Source organism: Podarcis cretensis (genome assembly GCF_951804945.1).
Source record: "Podarcis cretensis genome assembly, chromosome: 16".
Classification (NCBI taxonomy): domain Eukaryota; kingdom Metazoa; phylum Chordata; class Lepidosauria; order Squamata; family Lacertidae; genus Podarcis; species Podarcis cretensis.
The window spans coordinates 25,161,914-25,181,011 of record NC_137186.1 but is presented as its reverse complement, the minus strand read 5'-3'; the positions used below and the strand labels follow the sequence as shown (position 1 = coordinate 25,181,011).

The following is a 19,098-nucleotide window of genomic DNA, read 5'->3' as shown; positions in this document are numbered from 1 at the left end:
GCAGATCCTCTTCCCATTCTGCTCCTTCTTCTCCCTCTGACCACCCATCCTCTGTGTCCAGCCAATCTGTGATGCTCCTCCAGCTCAATCTCAGTGGTTGCCCTGATCAGGTGCAAAACTAGAATTAGTTGGCTCCACGCAGAATTGTATGGTTGGGACTCAAAGAGTCACCTAGTCCAGTGGGATTACCTAGGAGATTACCTAGCAAGACTGGCTGAAGTTTTCACAAACTGGGCAGCAGCATCCTAAGACTGGCCCTGCCTTCTCCAGGATTGAAGCAGGGACAACGGAGTTTTGCTTCTGATTATCAGCTCCAGCCTCTTCTCTTCCCTCTCCTCCTACCACCCGCCATCTCCTTCCTCCCAAGTCCGCTGCCAGCATTGCATTGGGGCTGGTGAGAAGCACACCAGGCGAGGGGGCCAAAATTGAAAGCAGCTGGCTGACGGGGACTGTCCCGGGGCCTGGCAAAGCTTTCTGGCTTTGGCTGGAGCTCTGTGCAGCTGGAAAGGTTTAGTGGTCCTTCCCTCGCTCTGACAGAACATGTGTTTCTGGTTTGGGCGAAGAGAGGGGAGGAGAAGACGGGAATAATTAATGATGGAATATTTCTCTCCCCTCTTTGCACAAGTTGCAAAAGGACAATGGGCAGAAAGGGTGGCGAGATGTTCTTTCCTGGCAGGGACGTGCAAGGGCTTCCCTCGTCGCTTTGTCATTCATTACACCCAACAGGAAAGGTGTGCTGAACCCTGAACATGATGCGCCGTGAGCAACTGCTGTTGTTCCTCTGTTGCATTTCTGCTTTGCAGAGAATGTCCCACATTGACTTATGCAGGGTTTTCGGTGCCTCAGAGATGGGTCATTGGCCTGATTCAGCAGAACTCTTCTTAGGGGACACAGGTGGCGCTGTGGTCTAAACCACTGAGCCTCTTGGGCTTGCCAGTTGGAAGGTTGGTGGTTTGAATCCCCACGACGGGGTGAGCTCCCGTTGCTCTGTCCCAGCTCCTGCCAACCTAGCAGCTCGAAAGCACGCCAGTGCAAGTAAACCCAAGCACAAGAGCACTTTCCCTAGGGTTTAAAGTCCTTGTGTCTCCTTGCAGCTGGTAGCAGGGTCACTTAAATACCACAGATGGAGAATGAGAGAAAAGCAATCCTGATAACAATTTACTGAGCAGAGAGCAGTGTATGATCTGAGGAGAAAGGAACAGGGAGGTTTCTTCTTACTTACGTCAGGCCTTGTACATAACAGAAAGAGATTTGACCAAACATACAGAGGAAAACTTCCTCAGAACTACACGGCCAATCGGAGCACATGCTGCCTCAGTAAAGATCATGTCACTTTGCCTAGTTGCTAAGCAACACCTCCACCTGTCCCGCTCTTGGCCACTTGACTTTAACACGAGCAGAATTAACCCTTACAAACTGAATGATCTCTGCTGCTGCACTTTCAACAGCAGCATTCCAAAGATCCTGAAAGAGGGAAGACCAGGGACACTGTGTTGGGTGTACATGTGTTGCACTCTTAAGCCTTGCTTGTAGGAGCTTCAGGTAACGTCTTGCCCCCTCTGTATTCAGCAGGTTCTCCAGGCCCCAGAGAGAGGCTGAGGACCACCATACCTGGACGTGATGGTATGTACTCAAGCGGCTTACAATATTTTAAGGGAAAAAGAAAACATACATATACATCAAAAGCAGCATTAAAAATAAATTATGAAAGACACTTCTGTTTTTTAAAAAGCAAACTACATCAAAACATCCCACCTATGCAGAAAGGCCATAGATGGCTAAAAAAAGAATGTTTTGCCTGGGACCAAAAGATATGTAATGATAATGTCAGGTGAGTCTCCCTGGGGAGAGTGTTGCAAAAGTTGGGGAACCACTTCTGGAAAAGGCGCATTTTCATTTTGAGGAGGGGCCACGTGAAGAAGGGTCTTGGATGATGATTGGTAAAAGGAGACTGTGAATTTCTGTGTGAAATGTTCATTTTACATTCATATTTTCTTTTCCTGCTGTAATCCGACATCTTCAAGCATTTCCCTTTACTTTCGCTTTCTCTTTTTTGTTTTTAAATAATTTTTATTGATTTTAACATATAAATTATAAAATGTACCACAAAATGTATCACTTATACAATCTTTTTAGACTTCCATCAGCACCTCTGATGATCCACCATTTTAACCACTTCTTATGCATTTCTTAACTTTGTATTGCCTTTACATCTCTTAAATCATCCTTCCCCTTCTCCATTTTTGCAATACTTCCAATAATACTCCTCACAAAACTTCTTACAAACCTACAAATGTCGTCTGATCTTCACAAATTTACTTTCGCTTTCTCAAGGACTGAAATTCTTGCTGCAACACACCATTCGCCGTGAATCTCAGTCTCAACACATCCATTTTTAGCTATGGCTGCTCCATATATCTGAAGCACACAACTTCCCAGCAAGAGAATTCTGGGAACTGTAGTTTCTCCCCACCACAGAGCTACAATTCCCAGCACCCTTAACAAACTACAGTTCCCAAGCTTCTTTGGAGGAAGCTGTGTGCTTTCAGTGTATGTTGTGATCTTGGGAATGCGCATCTTCCTCGACTGTTATTGCCTTCCCTTTCCAAACCTTTTGTTTCAGGGAGGCTGGCCTCGCAGGGACCCCCAGGCCCTGTGGGTCCCAAAGGAGACATTGGCATACGCGGCCCGTCAGGCGTACCTGGCGTCAAAGGCCCTGCTGGACCACAAGGTAAGCCCCTGCTGCTCTGCAGGTGCAACTCTGCCTTCTCCTTGCATGGAGGCAGCTCCAGGTTCAATCCTCTGCATTTCCAGCTAAAAACAACTTACCCTATTTTTCGCTCTATAAGATGTACTTTTCCCCTCCTAAAAAGGGGAAATGTGTGTGCGTCTTATAGAGCGAATGCTGGCTCCATGGCTTCAGCGAAAGCAACGCGAAGCTTTCGGAGTGCAGCGGCAGCTCCCGCTGCGCTTCGGAGGCTTCGGGCGGCTATCCCTGAAGCCAGGAAAGCAAGAGGGGTCAGTGCGCACCGATCCCTCTTGCTCTCCTGGCTTCGCTTCGCTGGAGAGGCGCTGTGCAGCTTTCCCTCTCTGCGCAGCACCCCTTCAGCAAAGCGGGAGGAGAAATGGAAGGGGTTCAGCTTCTCCTGCCGCTTCTCTGAAGGGGCCTTTGTGCAGAGAGGGAGAGAATTTTTTTTTTTTCTTGTTCTCCCCCTCTAAAAGTAGGTGCGTCTTATGGTCGGGTGTGTCTTATAGAGCGAAAAATACGGTAGCTAGCAGCCTTGGGGGAGACCCCCCTCCCAAGTCTCCGGGATCTTTTTCTGCTGCTCGAAATGAATCATTTTGATATATAGTTTGATGTTTCGGACTACAAATCCCATCAGACCCAGTTCAGGTGTGGGGAACCTTTAGCCCTCCAGATGTTGCTGAACTATACATCATCACCTCTGGCCATTGGCCATGCTTTCTGGGGTTGATGGGAGATGTAGGTCAACAACATCTCAGCAACATCTGGAAGGCCAAAGGTTCCCCACACCTGACAGTCCAAAACACCTGGAGGGTTTAAGGGGTATTGCTTGGGTTAGTTCTGGGGGGTGCATCCTCTAGATTAGGTTCATGCATTTTATTGTTAGACCTTATTATGCATTAGCCATGATTTGTTTAATCGTATTCTTGATCCTTGTGAGATGTTCTCATCATCCCATCCATTTATCTGGCTGTTTAAACTTCCTTTAGATCTTGCAGTTGTTAGCGAATGATGAAAGAAACCTTTCTGAGGTTGTTGCAAGTTGCTTTACGCTTGCCTTGCCTTGCAAAGAAATGGCAAGACTAGGCCAGGACTCCCAATTAGCTAAGTACTTTTGAAAATGTTGATATCTCAACATTAGTTTTTGTTATGTAAATGGTGGCACACAAACCCCGGGATCCACGGACCACCAATTATACATTATTACATTTATATACTGAATTCTCCCTCCAAGGAGCTCAAGGTGGCCTACATGATTCTCCCCCTCCTCATCTAATCCTCACAACAACCCTGAAAGTAGGCTAGGCTAGGCGACAGTGACTGGCCCAAGGTCACACCCCATGGTGAGCTTCACGTGGCTGAGTGGGGATTTGAACCCTGGTCTCTCCCACATTGTACTCTCATGCGCTACCCACTGCACCGCACTGTCTCTCATTCCAGTGACGTGGTGGTGTGTGCCATGGGCTCCTTTGCAGGACAAATGTTTGTACATGTGCCCTCTTTCTCTCTCCCGTTCTAAAAGCTCTTTTGCGGGGGTGAGGGGACATGAGAGTGAAGCGTGTCTCCAATGTTAAATCGGGGAGGGTATGGTTTGAAGGTTTGCCTCCATGATCAGAAATCTGAGGAAAACACAGTCATTGTAGGATATCTTGAAGTCTCTCATAGTGGTTTTTTTTGGGGGGGAGGGATTTGCTGGGGTGGGAGCACCCTCCCCGGGCAAACAAGGCTGGGGATCTGAGCTCACGTGGAGCTGTGGTCGTACTTGGCCGTCTCTGTGGGTCTGCTTAATGTTTATTAGGTTTGGAAAGCGTCCCAGAGAAAGTTGCTTCTGGCCGTTTGGAGTTAAAACATTAACCAGCCAGCCCAACCCCACACAGACCCCATTCACCACCCTCTTTCCCCCACCCCACTCCTAGGCCTAGCTTTCCTCTGTAAATCCCACTTCTTTGTTCTGGACCTCCCTGAGCTAATTTTTTTTTTAGGGGGGGGGAGCTGGGAGTGAGTGGGAAGGGGTTGCCTTTGCCAAATCCGATCTCCCCCTTCGCTTCCTCCGCTCCCGTCTCTGCACGCTCCCGGTCTTCAGCTGCAAGCCGCTCGGAGCCAAAAACCTGCCTCTGAACCCCTTAGCGATGGGGATGGGGGAGTCTGTGGCACCCCAGATATTGTCAAACTCCAGCTTTCATCGGCTGACCTTTTGGACGTGCTTGCTGGGGCTGAGGAGAATTGGAGTTTCATCTGAAGGGCCACAGGTTCCCCATTTGCGCCTCTTAACAAGAAGATCACCTCCAATCAGGAAACAGGAGTGGTGTCACCTTTTTTCAGATGCCAGCTATCTATTTAGTTCCCATGGCAACATATTGTAAAGCTTACATGGCAAACAGTTCTCCATAAAGCTGGCTAGGGCCTATTGACTTAGCGAAAGGAATCGGGTTGACAATTTATTTATTTATTTATTTAATAACTTTATTTAGAATTCAGCAATAACAGAGGAAAAAAACAGCAGTAATTGCTACATCAATTCATTACAATTCACCAATTTTAACAACATATAAAATAGTAATAGAAAAATTACGCAACATCACTTTTAACTTACTGAAGTTTACGTATTACACTTTTATATCTTTATCTCTTTCTTAACAAATCAAAAAGGAAAAGACCAAGAAAGGAGGCACAAAGAAGAAAAGCAAAGAGGAAGAAGAAGGGGGGGAGAGGGGGTAAAGGAAAACAAAAACAAAAACAAAACAAAACAAACACATTTGACTTCTGATTAGACTCACTGTATTATTATTTCTACTATTTTTTCCACACACAGTTCCAGATTATTGTATATCTTTCTTTGTTTTCATCAGATATCAAAAAACATTATATTTGTTGTTTTACAAGGATCATTCTATTTCTGCCAGAAGGTATTTGTTACTGGGTTGACAGTTTTAGCAGCCGCCCTATTCTGCAGACCCCAGTCTTACAGCTACAGAATCCCACGGTTGCAGCGGATCCCCAGAGGACATCCATGCCAACCCCAATCCTCATTAACAACATAACGACAACGTGGAGTTTGCCACATGAAGCAGAGTCTTCTCAGTGGTGGCGCCCTGGTTAAGGCATTCCTCTTTATTGAAACCAGACTGTCTGCCCTCTCTCTTTTTGTTCAATATTTCCCACAGGCCTTTGCAGCATTATACGTAATTTGTGTTTGTATCATTTACTGCTGACCTGTCTGTGATTTTACTTGGGAGTTGGCTGCAGTGCTAGTCCTAATCAGAGTAAGCCCATTGAAGTTAAGGGATACCACTAAGTTAGGTTCATGCACGCATTTCAACCCTTTGTATTGGGGCATCAAAAGAAAGGGCATCATATGGGAAATGTCACAATAATTTATCATCATCGTAATTGATAACGATAGATGTGGTGATAAGTTAAATCAAGCAGGCCGAATTGTGCCCAGTTGCTGATTCAGGAGTAGCAACACAAGAGGCAAAACTCGTTTCCATTTTTAAATGAAAGCTGAGGTTTTCCAGAAGCTGCATTTGGTGCTGCCCTCGTGGTCGTACACAGTTCTGACAACCACGCAAATCCCTGCTTGTACGCTCACATTCTGCTGTTCCTCATGCTCAGCATGAGAGCCAGTGTGGCATAATAGTGCCGGACTCAGATCTGTGGGAGACCAGGGTTCAAATCCCCGCTCTGCTCTGAAACTCACTGGGTGGTGTGACCTGGGACCGCCCACCGTCTCTCAGCCTGACCTACCTCACAGGGTTGTTGTGAGGACGAAATGGGAAGAATGGGGAACCATGTGACCACCCTTGAGCTCCTTGACAGAAAAAAGTAGTGTATAAATGTGATAAATACCGTATTTTTCGCCCTATAGGACGCACTGTCCCATAAGGCGCACCTAGTTTTTTTGGGGGGAAATAAAGGGGAAAAAATTATTTCCCCCCAGGCGCGGGACTGGGGTGGGGGAGGCCCAAGCTTTCCCCGACCCCAGTCCCCAAACAGGCAGCTCTCTGCAAGCCGTGGGAGCCCAGCGCTGGCTCCCGCTGCTTGCGGAGAGGTCCGCGAAGCCTGGACGCGCTGAGCTCAGCGAGGGCAGGCTTCAGCATGCAGGCAACTCTCCGCAAGCAGCGGGAGTGCTCCTGCTGCTTGTGGAGAGGTCCGCGAAGCCTGGAGAGCGAGAGGGGTCGGTGTGCACCGACCCCTCTCGCTCTCCAGGCTTCAGCGAAAGCCTGCATTCGTCCCATAGGACGCACACACATTTCCCCTTCATTTTTGGAGGGGGAAAAGTGCGTCCTATAGGGCGAAAAATACGGGAACTTTAAAAGTGGCACCCTGAGCTTTTGCCCACAGGTGCTGGAAGAAGCCCACCTTTCCTGGCTCATTTCTCATTGCTCACCATTGTGCTGTTTTGTTTAGTTTTGTTTTCCCCTCCCACCATTTCATCCAGGGCCTCCGGGGCCTCCTGGTCCCCCCGGGCGGGACGGCGCAAGAGGTTTCCCCGGAGAGAAGGGCCTCCCAGGACCCCCTGGACCACCAGGTCCACCAGCCCCTGTGGGACCAAAGATATCGCCCATTCCGGATCAAAGTGAGTAACCTCCCAGGCAAGGGAAGTGTCTTGGCCACAGGGGTAGGGAACCTTAGGCCTGTGAGCCGGATACGGCCCTCCCAGCCTCATTACCTGGCCCTTGGAACTCTCCTCAGGCCACACCCCCTTGGCAACCCTGCTTCTCACCCTCTCTGAGTGCTTTGCGCTGAGTGGAATGTCTCCTTGAACTCAGATCTTGCTTCCCTGGATGGAGGACTAAGAGGGCTGTGGCAGTGTAGAAGCTTGCCTACTGTACAAAGGTTAAATTATTTCGGTTTCAACTAAAGTGTGGTGGGCTGCCCTAAAACACTGGCTCAGAATTTCAGTGTTTGATCTAGGGAAGGGTTTGTATCAACACGTGACTAATGAGGAATTTGTCAGCAAATGGCAGAAAACGATGACTAAAAAAGCCACCTCTATTGGTCTGTCACACACCCCCAACAGTATTACTTGGGTTATGAAGGCGCCCTAAAGACGTTAAAGCAAAGATTATGGGATAATGCACACAGTGACTTGCGATCTCGATCACACGCAGTCAGTAGTCCGCTGGCAGTAGGAGTACAATATGGGCATGTCTTTAAGTTAACATCTTACATTAAAAACCTGACAGTGCCAAATTATCGAAGGCTTTTCACCAAAGCCAGACTAAACGTCTTTCCTTCTGCAGTGTTGGATGGCAGGTTGAGAGGAGTTCCCTACCAGGACAGACTTTGCTCGTGTGCTCAAGACATCGATTCCATAAAACATATTTTGTTGCACTGTGCAAAATATGAGCAAGCCAGGGCTGAACTGATATTACCCTTGCTGGTACCTTTCCCGGGAAAATCAGAGGCTCACTATGTCAGGTTCCTATTGGAAGACCAGACAAACACTAGAACATTAGCAGTGGCAAAGTTTTTATCGGTGGTTACAAGAACTAATGATCCCTATATTCTGAACAAAATGCTTGTTTAACCTGGAGGTAGGATGTATGAATTGTGTATTGCTTTGTAACGATTTGTTAGGTCTCTGGACTGTAATAAAGGTTGATGATGATGTAAATTATTTACATTTGTTGCCCCACCCACTTTTTCCTCTGGCCTTTGAGGAAAGAAAGGTCCCCTGCATTAGCTGCTCATTTCCTGGTCTGTTTTTGTGCAGTGAAAGATGCTTAAATCTCTTGGTCCAAGATGGTTTTGCCCATTCACTCTCCCCTTGATCTGTCTACTGCTGTTTTCTTTTATGGCAGCCTTGGCCAAACTGGCACCGTCCAAATGTTTGGGACTATATCTTCCATCAGCCCCAGTTAAATCTTTGTTTAGAAAATGCCTTTGGGGCTCTTCAGTTCCAAGAAATATCTCTGCAAAAAATGGAAATACGGATAAAAGACGGAGGATTTAGGATCCCAGGCTTAGAATTGTATCACCAAGCATATTTACTGTCAGGTACACAATTCTGGAGACCCATAACTGAAAACAACGGTCCAAATTGGGCTACTTTGGAATATTCCTATGTAGCACCTTTAGAAAGATGGGCAGCACTTGGGTTCTTAATACATTAATGCTCAAGATGCTATTGAAACAATAACATCAGTTCGAACAATGTGGCACCACATGTCCAAAAAATATAAATTCGACCTTTTCTCCCATGACAAAATGACTTTGTGGGGAAACCCGTCTTTAAAAATCAGGAAAGAAATGGTCGTATGGAAGAAGTGGATGAATTTTGGTATACAGTGGTACCTTGGTTTAAGAACAGCTTAATTTAGGAACAACTTGGATTAAGAACGCTGCAAACCCGGAAGTAGGTGTTTTGGTTTGTGAACTTTGCCTTGGAATAAGAACATGTTCCGCTTCCTGTTGAGTGTGTTCCATTTGTAAATTGAGTCCCCCGCTGCTATGGGAAAGCATGCCTCAGTTTAAGAATGCTTTGGTTTAAGAAAAGACTTCTGGAACAGATTAAGTTCATAAACCAAGGTACCCCACTGTATTAACATTAGACCAGCTGATAAACAAAGAGGATAAATTTTATACCTATTCCGTCTTAAGAGTCAAATACAGATTACCTACAAATGCTCAATGGCAATATCCAGTGGCGTAGCGTGGGGGGTGCAGGGGGGGGCCGGCCGCACCGGGTGCAACATCTGGGGGTTAGGGATAGGGGGCGCAAATCCACGGGTTAGGGGGCGCAAATCCATGGGTTAGGGGGCACAAATTACTTGCCTTGCTCCGGGTGCTGACAACCCACGCTACGCCACTGGCAATATCTCCAGATAAAACACTTGCTAACCACCATCTATGGACCAGCAGCTTTTACGGCCTCAGAACCCCCAGAGATATTGAAGCAGTTGATTAATTCTTACACAATAACAACAACAAATGGCCATCAACATATATAAATCTTTGTTACTAGCTAACCAATTTGATATACAGGTACTAAGGAAGGATTGGAATAAAGAATTAAGAGATAACATCTGGAGGGTGCCAATTTACCAAGGCTGTTTCATGGGGGATGGTTTGACTGCCTATTATAATGTTGGATGTTTTATATTTTTAGGGATTTTAAAACTGTGCGAACTGTTCAGAGGCTTATTTTAGCATTAACTGGTATAGAAATCAATACTTTGAATAACCAGCCTGGTTTCCAAAGGAGAGACACCCATTCCCAGGTCTTTCTCTGCTTGTGTGATTTCAGAGGACCCGCTTCTGTCAAACACCTTCATTGAAATGGGGGTTACTGGGCCAGCTGGGCCTCCTGGCCTTCCGGGACCAATGGGTAAGTCTCTTTTTGGCGCTGTATCTTCACTCAGGGATGGGGGAATGACAGGCAGCAGCTCTATGGGGTTTCAGGTGGCATTGTCTGCCAGCCCTACCTGGAAACTCCTTTGGGGATTGAACCTGGGACTTTTTAATTTTTTTAATTTTTTAAATAAGTTTTTATTAGATTTTACATTTTTTCCAGTCATATTACAACATATCAAATCGTCAAATAGAAACAATACATTCCCCAAAATTCCCCCTCCCTGCTGGCTTTCCTCAACTTCATTTTCTGGTTTTGAACATATTGGCTTCCCCTGCTTGCTATATTATATCACATCTAAATTTTCTATATTAATTGTTATTATCTCTTATCATTTTAACATCACCTTTCTAGTTTTTTGTAGTTATTTTTGTTGCTTGTAACTCAAACCCTGCTAGTGAGTCTGTTTCTTTACATTGTTTCTGTAGATACAACTTAAATGGTTCCCAATCTTTTAAAAAATCTCTATTGTCTTTATCTCTGAGTCTTTCTGTTAGTTTTATCTCTTCAGCATATTCCATCAGTTTTTGAAGCCATTCTTCTTTAGTTGGTATTTATTCGCTTTTCCATCTTTGGGCTGATAATATCCTAGCCGTCGTCATAGCATACATAAAGAGTTTATTCTTTTCTCTTGGCAGTTCTTGACCTGTAATGCCTAATAGAAAAGATTCTGGTTTTTTAATAAAAGTTAGTTTGAACATTTTTGAACCCGGGACTTTAGATGCTCTGAGCTCTGGGCCTTCCTACAGAAACAGCAAAATGTGAAGCTTCCTCAGGCAGACAAACAGGCAGACCTTTGTTCCATCTACCGTATTTTTCGCTCTATAGGACGCACCCAACCATAGGACGCACCTTGTTTTAGAGGGGGAGAACAGGGGGGAAAAAATTCTCCCCCTCTCTGCTTAGCGCCCCTTCAGCGAAGCAGCCGGAGAAACGGAGCCCCTTCCATTTCTCCTCCTGCTTGGCTGAAGGGGCGCTGCGCAGCTCTCCCTCTCTGCTGAAGCCAGGAGAGTCTTGCTCTCCCAGCTTCAGTGAAAGGAACCTGAACCCTGCGGAGCGTAGCGGGAACTCGCGCTGCGCTCCGAAGGCTTCAGGTGGCTATCCCTGAAGCCTGGAGAGCAAGAGGGGTCGGTGCTCACCGACCCCTCTTGTTCTCCAAGCTTCAGCGAAAGCAACATGAAGCCTCCGGAGCGTGGAGGGAGCGCTCCCTCTGCGCTTCGAAGGCTTTGCGTTGCTATCGCTAAAGCCAAGGAGCCTGCATTCGCTCCATAGGATGCACACACATTTCCCCTTAATTTTTGGAGGGGAAAAGGTGCATCCTATAGAGCAAAAAATACGGTAACTCAATATTGTCCACCCGGACCGGCAGCAACTCTCCAGGGTTTCAGGCAGAGGGCATTCCCAGCTGTACCTGGGGAGATGCCATCAGGGACTGAATCTGGGATCTTCTGCCTGCAAGGCGGATAGATGCCCTACCTCCATGTTCGGCCCTTCTCCAAAGGGAGTCTAGGAGAGACAGGAGAACCACGGGAGATATTCCAGATGGTGTCGTCATGCAGATACCTGTCAAAAGCCAGGTTCGCAAAATGTGGCCATTCCACCCTGAACACTTGAAGTGCCTCTCCCCATAGTATCTGATTGCTGAAATGAAATTTGTGGCTTGCCGACGACCCAGAGACCATGTTAGCTGCGTGGACTCAATCTGTCCCCTGAATGTTTTGGACTCCCACCCAGCCGCAGCCGGTCTTTGCAGACCTGCCATTCCCAACCAGCACAACAGCTTTCTCGTGCTTTTTTTCAGCCTTTTCTGTGAGTGTCCTGGTAGGAAACAAAGCAACCTGTTGCCATCCATCGCTGATGGGTCAAGCGACTTTAGGAAGGATTTGATAGCTGGCGTTCTATTGGCCTCTGGTGGCAGGTTTGATTATTGCACTTTCCCTTCCAGGAAAGTTGTTGGAAGTGTTTTCTGACTGTGGTAGGAATTGTTTTCCTCCGCCTAGACTAGAGCTCGAGTCTGCTAGGCCCAGCTGGGAAAGGGAGTCGCACAGTATTGTTGTAAACAAAAATTGCCCTTTTCCCTTATGGGGTATCCAAGAGCCCATATAGAGTCCTTACATAGGTTCCCCATTGGTAGGAGAAAATAACAGAGGCCAACCAGAGAATATTGAGAAGCAAAGCAGCTAGTAAGCCTGATCTTTATTGATCTGTTGCAACAGGGTGCTCCCCTCACCCGCAGGAGAGAGGAGGAACCCAGAAAAATGGTGGGCAAGGCTTTTGAAATTGCCACCCTGTAGATCAAGACCACCCCCAGAAACATCATACATACATCACGGAAGGGGTGTAACCTAAGACCACCCCTCAGACCTACATCACAGAAAATTTGAATGTTGTTTTTCTCCTGTTGTTGTTTATCTCCTGTCTGGCAGGTTACTTGATTGGATTGCCTGGGTAGCCTGGCTAGTCTTTTGTAATGATAAATACTTAGTTCCTGGGCCAGGTCACAGGCTCACACCTTATTTATATCTTAATGTGCCCTTAAGACAGGATTTGTGAGGAAAGAGACAATGGGGAGGTTTCCCACTTTGACCTTTCAGAGAAAACATTTGCCTCAGTTTAGGAATCAAAATGGCTTCAGGTTGGTCTTCCTGTGCTGATCTATGTACGTGCGGCTATGAACATTACCATATATCTAAGACCTCAAAATTCCTATCACAGTATTAAGTGGGAGTTGCAACAGATCAGGGCCAAATCCTGCCCCCTGAGGGGTGGGAAGCGACAGCCACAACAAAACTCAGGGTGGGGTGGGAAGGTTGTAGTTACAGCTGCAGCCTTGTGGGTGCTGCTGGTTGGACACTTTGGAAAAGTAGGTTTGGTGGCCTTTTGCCCCTCCCTCCAGCTCCTCCCTTCTCAAAGCAGCAAAAATTAGTTGCTGACCAGGGGTGTGAAACCTCTTTCTCCCTGTAGGTCCTCCAGGGCCAGCTGGAACCCCAGGTCAGCCGGGACGTGATGTAAGTACCCCTAATCTCTGACGGGAGGTAGCAAGGGTTTCTGGGAGGGGCAGCACTTTTGCCGTGGAAACAGCCCAATTGCATTTTGAGCTGATGATTTGAATAGGAGGTGGTGTTTTTCCAGGGCCTGGAACCTCCCAGTATTTTGGGACTAAACTGTAGGTAACACTTAGCTGCCACCGTATTTGGGGTAGGGAGAGATCCCTTGCAACCGACTTGGAATAATTTTTATTAAATATTTTCTTGAATTTCAAAAGAACGGTCCCTTGCAACTGAGATCCATTGTTGTATTATTATTATTATTATTATTATTATTATTATTATTATTGATCACATCTTATGCAAGTCGTGTTATGTTGCTGTTTATTTGTGCCCCATGAAGGACCTTAAGGTCCATAAATAGCAACACCCTAGTGGTCCCGGGCCCTAAGGAAGTTAGATTAGCTTCAACCAGAGCCAGGGCCTTCTCAACACTGGCTCCGGCTTGGTGGAATGCTCTGTCTCATGAGACCAGGGCCCTGCAGGATCTGATTTCTTTCCGCAGGGCCTGTAAGACAGAGTTGTTCCTTCTGGCCTTTGGCTTGGAGCCAATTTGATTCCCTCCCCCTCTTTCTTTTTCCTTTCTCCTCCTGTGATGAGGCTGCATTTTAATATTTTAATGTTGCATTTTAATCTTGGTTTTAAGTTGTATTCATTCAACTTGTTTTTATTATTGCTTGTTAGCCGCCCTGAGCCTGGCCTTGGCTGGGGAGGGCGGGGTATAAATAAAAATTATTATTACTGTTGTTGTTGTTTGAAGCTGTGACGGTTCTTTCTTTCAGGGGAGCCCCGGAACCCCAGGCGCCGACGGGGCAGCTGGTACCCCTGGAGAGAGAGGAGAAAGAGTGAGTACCGCCCTCCAGTATTACGTCCTCTCAGGCTTACATCCAAGTTTCATAGCATCAGAGAATGGTGTGGTTGGATACATGCAGGAATCACAGCTAAGAATCAGCTTCCAGCTTGGTCGATCTCCTTAAACTGCGGTGTCCTTAACTCGACAAACCAAACTGGTTTGACTTGCAGCCGCCAGCAAGGAATTCCTCTCCACAAGATATACAGTCATACCTTGGGTTGAAGTAGCTTCGGGGTGAATATTTTCGGGTTGTGTTCCGTGGCAACCTGGAAGTAATGGAGCGTGTTACTTCCGGGTTTCGCCGCACGCACACGTGCATGCGCTCAAAATGACGTCATGTGCATGTGCGGAAGCGACAAATCGCAACCCGCACACCTGCGGATGCAGGTTGCGTTCGCTTCAGGATGCAAACAGGGCTCCGGAATGGATCCTGTTCGCATCCAGAGGTACCACTGTAGAGCTGTTATTACCCCTGCTGACGTCTGCACATCAAGCAGCTTTCAAAAGCGTATCTACAGTGGCTGGCTGGGAGATGGCAGCCCTCCATCTGCCAGAACAGGAAACTCAATGGGGCACTCAGAGCCCTTAAAGCACTGTGGGGCTGGAAGAACTACCCCTGTGGGATTTCTCCCTGAGCCAGAGCCATATAAAGAAGCAAGCACCTCCCTCCAGGTCAGGATCAGACATGGGGGTGGGCTCTCGTGTTCGTATACTTGCCCGGAGGACCTGGGTTCAAATTCTGCCTGCCTGCTTTAGCACTGTGGGGAACCTTTGGCCCTCCGTATGTTGCTGATCTACAACTCCTTTCAGCCCCACCAAGGGGTTGATGGGAGTTGTAGTTTAACAAATTCTGGAAGGCCAGAGGTTCCCTGCATTTGCTTTAACCAGGGCCTTCTCGGTGGTGGCGCCTGCCTTGTGGAACGCCCTCCCCTCAGATGCCAAGGAAATAAATAACTATATGACTTTCAGAAGACATCTGAAGGCAGCCTTCTTTAGGCAAGTTTTAAATATTTGATGTTTTATTCTGTTTTATTCTGTTTTTAATCTGTTGGAAGCCGCCCAGAGTGGCTGGGGAAACCCAGCTTGATGGGCGGGGTATAAAGAAATTATTATTATTATTATTATTATTATTATCATCATCATCATCATCATCATCATCATCATCATCATCATCAGAGGACGAAGAGCAAAAAGTGGTTTTAGGCAGGTCCCTGGAGGGCTGGTGGGGCAGGAGAACCGAAGCATATAGCCATGGACTGCATTTTCAGGGGGTTGGACTAGATAACTCTTGAGGTCCCTCTCAACTCTACAGTTCTATGATTCTGTGACTCAGGTTTTCTTTTTTCTACTCCTTCGTCTCTCCTGTAGGGACCGCAAGGATATCCTGGCCGCCAAGGTCTTGATGGAGAACGCGTAAGTGTGGCACAGTGGAGGAGGAGAGAATACCCTGCTAGGGTGGGTGCAATAAATTTGGGTGGCTAGTGGCAAACTCCAGCAGCCAGGGAAGTTCTGCACATTCTGAGAAATGTCCCTTACACTACATGAGAACTTCCTCGGTCACCGTTCTCCATGGGACTTTCATTCATTTGCTTGTTCATTCATTGATTCGTTTGAAGCAGGGCTGGGGGACCTGGGTTCCTCCGGAGAGTTGTTGGAGTCCATCTCCCATCAGACCCAGCCAGCAAGGTCAACGGTCGGGGATGATGGGAGTTGAGTCCAGTGACATGTGAGGCCTGCGCAGGTTCACCATCCTCGATTCAAAAGCATTTATACCCAGCTCTTCAGTTTCCAGTCTGGCGTAAAAATCAATAATTAAAAAAAGCACAGTTCTAAAAATCCTTTATACTTCTGCCAAACTTTAATATGATTTCGAAAACTTTGATGTACTCTTGCCTTTTCATACCACAAGTATGCATGCCAGCCAAATCTATTGTCATATCCTTCAAAATCTCTGTATTTTTTAGTTATATCCATTCCCAGATCCAGCAAATACAGGAGGCTTCAAAATATAATTTCAAGTCTGGCAGGGAGAGGCCTACTCTAGGTACTGGATTCTTAACATTACACAGTTATTATAAAGGCCTGTCTCCATGCCCAAGACAGCATCCATAATCTGCCTTTCCCAGGGTGGGCCAAGCCTACTGCCTCTCCCTGCACCACCCTTACCCTTGGAAAGAAAAAAGCTTTGGTTTTCGCTGACACCCATATGAAGCTTTTTATTGTATTACATACGCCTTACATCATAGGTCACTAACACAAGTTCCGTGAACTCATAAGTCTCTATGGAGCCCTTCCAATTCTCACTGAAATTGCCTGAGGTTGCAAATTCTTTATGCTGGGTTGGTTACTAATTTTCAACCACTTCCAGCTTATGGAAACCTTTCTCCATCTCTAATCATGACAATGAGATGTTGCGATTCTCAAATGCTCCCAGAGTTATCTTAATAAATCCATCTTACTAGGTTCCCCATGTGCTTTTCCAAAATGTTGCATGTAAGATTCTCCCTGCTGTTGCGGTACGTGGCTCTTGAATTCGGTACTTCGGCGTTATATGCTGTTTTACACAATTCAGCAAGGGGGCAAGTGCGGTATCGGGAGCATCTATCTGCCTTGCATGCAGAAGGCTCAATTCCTGGCAGCTCCAGGTGGGTCTGGCAATGTCCCCATGTGATTGCTGCTGCCAGTCAGTGTGGGCAATACTGCGCTAGATGGACCACTGGCCTTACACCCTGTGTAAGGCAGCTTCCTAGGTTCCAACAACAGCAAAAGAGGGTCTGATGCAATTTCCTATTTGAAGATTTCTTTTGCAATAACCACAGACCCCACAAACCTTTGTTTTCTCATGCCTTTTCTCCTTCCGCTTCAGGGTGAGCCAGGGCCCAAAGGTGAACCAGGCGAGAAAGGCACCTGGGTAAGCTGGTGGGGTGGGGTGGGGTGGGGGGGTGGGGACCCTCCTTTTCTCTCCTCTTCCCCCACCCCAGACACTTGCTAGCTCAACCAAGGGACACTGAGTCTTGGGAACCAGCTGAACCTGCAAAAATCTGCCCTGATGCCCAGCTCTCTGCCCCCATTGTACCCTCATCAACAGAAGCCCATTTCCACTACTCAGACATGAGCCAAGCTGGCAGGCTTCTAGGGGTCTGCAAGAGATATAAGGGGTACTGGAATGAAGGCGCTTTCCTATTATCTTGAGACCTCCCAGGGTATGCAAAACAGCCAAGAGCCTTGCAGCGCCTTGAAAGCAGCTTCCTCACCAGAACCCACTGATTTTGGACCGCAATTCCCATCAGCCCCAGCCAGCACAACCTTTCTCCCATCAACCCCAGCAACACGAGACTGAGGCTGATGGGAGTTGAAGTCCAGAACCACCTGCAGGGAGGCCACATTGGGGAAGGAAGGCTACCCTAAAGGTTTATTGTGTGACACGAGCCATCGTGAACCAAAATCTGCTTCACCAGACATTTTATTTCTCAGAGCTCAGTGCGTATTCTGCATGAACAGACCATTTTTTTTGTTGTTCACCAAAATGATCAAAGTTCTTTGCCAAGAAAAACCACACGTGATGATCTATATGGACAGTGTAAATCTTTTGTGTCCACATTTTTGTGGGCTTTTAAGCCTATTTCCACAGCCTTAAGGACTAGAAACTTGGTTTTTTTGTTTTATAAAAAAGAAAGCTTCCCATCTTGGAGATGCTGAATTATTCCTTTGCATGGTACAGTGGGAGAAATAAGCACAGCTTTCTTGCTGCTGGCCAACGCAATCTGAAACCAGGACCGGACGTGTGAGGCTGCCTTTCTCCTCCCATAGGCAAGAGAACGGGAACACTCTGGCGCGATCCCAACTAGGATTGCCAACTCTTCAACCAGCTGCTGCAGCTCTGCCTTTTAGGAGCAGCTTGGTGTGCAGATGTTGGCAACCGATTATGACTCCATACTGCGAAAAGTGTTGTGGGCTGATTTCTGCAGATCGGAGTTTTTTTGAAAGAACAGAGTGGGTGGGTCCATATTTTCTCCTTCTTCATTTCCAGCCATTCAGCAGCCCTAATCCCAGTCTCCCCCCTTGCAAAAGTCTCCAGGAGCTTTTTTGCATTGTGCTCTGTTTCATTGCTGCCCCTTGAAATAACATCTGCTCCAATCATCAAAACGCTCAGGTCATCACCCATCCCATCCATTTCAAGCAGTATCATATCACTATTCACGGTCCTGGCTTGCCCCCAAAGAATCTTGTGAGCTGTAGTTTGTTACGGGTGCAGAGGTTTTTTTTAGGACCACCCCCACCCCCAAATTCCCCATTCCCAAAGCTACAGTTGCCAGAGTGGCTAATCAATCACAGAGTTGTAGAGTTGGAAGACTCCAAAAGGTTCACTAGTCCTACCTTATGCAGTAGGTAAGCACACCTAAAATAAACCCTTGTTCCCAGACAATTCTGGGAATTGTAGCTCTGTGAGGGAGAATAGAGGGTCTTAACTCTCTGCAATTTAAAGGCGAACCTACCTTGATTTGAATTTTTCAAAACAAGACATGAAAACAAAAATGCAGCCCCCCCCCCAAGAAAAACTTTCACATATCCAAATGTTGCAATGAAAAATTTCCTCCTGGAGAGTGAGCCCAAATGAATGCTAAGGAACTGGGGGGGGGGATTGGTTTGGTTTGGTTTGCATATATCTGGGGTAAGTGTCCAGAAAAATGCATATATTTGTGGAGGAAAGCATACCAAAAAAGCCTAGTATTACTACTGTTATTAAATTTGCCATGCCAAATAGTCTTCTGAGAAATATGTCAGGGAGAATTGCATGTAAAACTCTGCACATGTAAGGAAAAAAATGAGTGCAAAACTCTGTGCGTTAGGTGAAAGCGAGTCTCAGATTGCTGTGGACTTAAAAATTAAATTGCAGAATGGCAGGGAAAGTGAACTTCAGTTTGAGGAAACACGAAATGGAGAGAATTTGCCCATTCCTCGTGAACGTAGCCGGGCTCCGATCTGGGATTGTATTGCGAGCTCAGCCAGGCCAGAAGCAAAGGCCATAAATGAAGCACGGAGAACAGTTGTGGGGGCACCTTGGGCCCTATGGATGTTGTTGCTGGACTACAAC

At 46.8% G+C, this 19,098-nt stretch overlaps 1 protein-coding gene across 5 annotated transcripts in view; it reads left to right on the top strand.

Moving 5' to 3' along the window:
* Nucleotides 1–19,098, top strand: part of EMID1 (EMI domain containing 1) — a 66,605-nt gene that overhangs the window by 34,179 nt on the left and 13,328 nt on the right. For 4 of the 5 annotated variants that reach the window (XR_013833780.1, XM_079956883.1, XM_079956880.1 and 1 more), the window contains exons 7-14: nucleotides 1,570–1,623; nucleotides 2,624–2,731; nucleotides 7,188–7,325; nucleotides 9,999–10,079; nucleotides 13,068–13,111; nucleotides 13,933–13,995; nucleotides 15,372–15,416; nucleotides 16,870–16,914. Coding sequence is in view for 4 of the 5 variants with exons in the window: in XM_079956883.1 (XP_079813009.1) it covers nucleotides 1,570–1,623; nucleotides 2,624–2,731; nucleotides 7,188–7,325; nucleotides 9,999–10,079; nucleotides 13,068–13,111; nucleotides 13,933–13,995; nucleotides 15,372–15,416; nucleotides 16,870–16,914 (578 nt within the window). In the remaining variant the exon portion in view is untranslated. The remainder of the gene's footprint in view (nucleotides 1–1,569; nucleotides 1,624–2,623; nucleotides 2,732–7,187; nucleotides 7,326–9,998; nucleotides 10,080–13,067; nucleotides 13,112–13,932; nucleotides 13,996–15,371; nucleotides 15,417–16,869; nucleotides 16,915–19,098) is intronic. The other variant, XM_079956881.1, reaches the window with a different exon arrangement.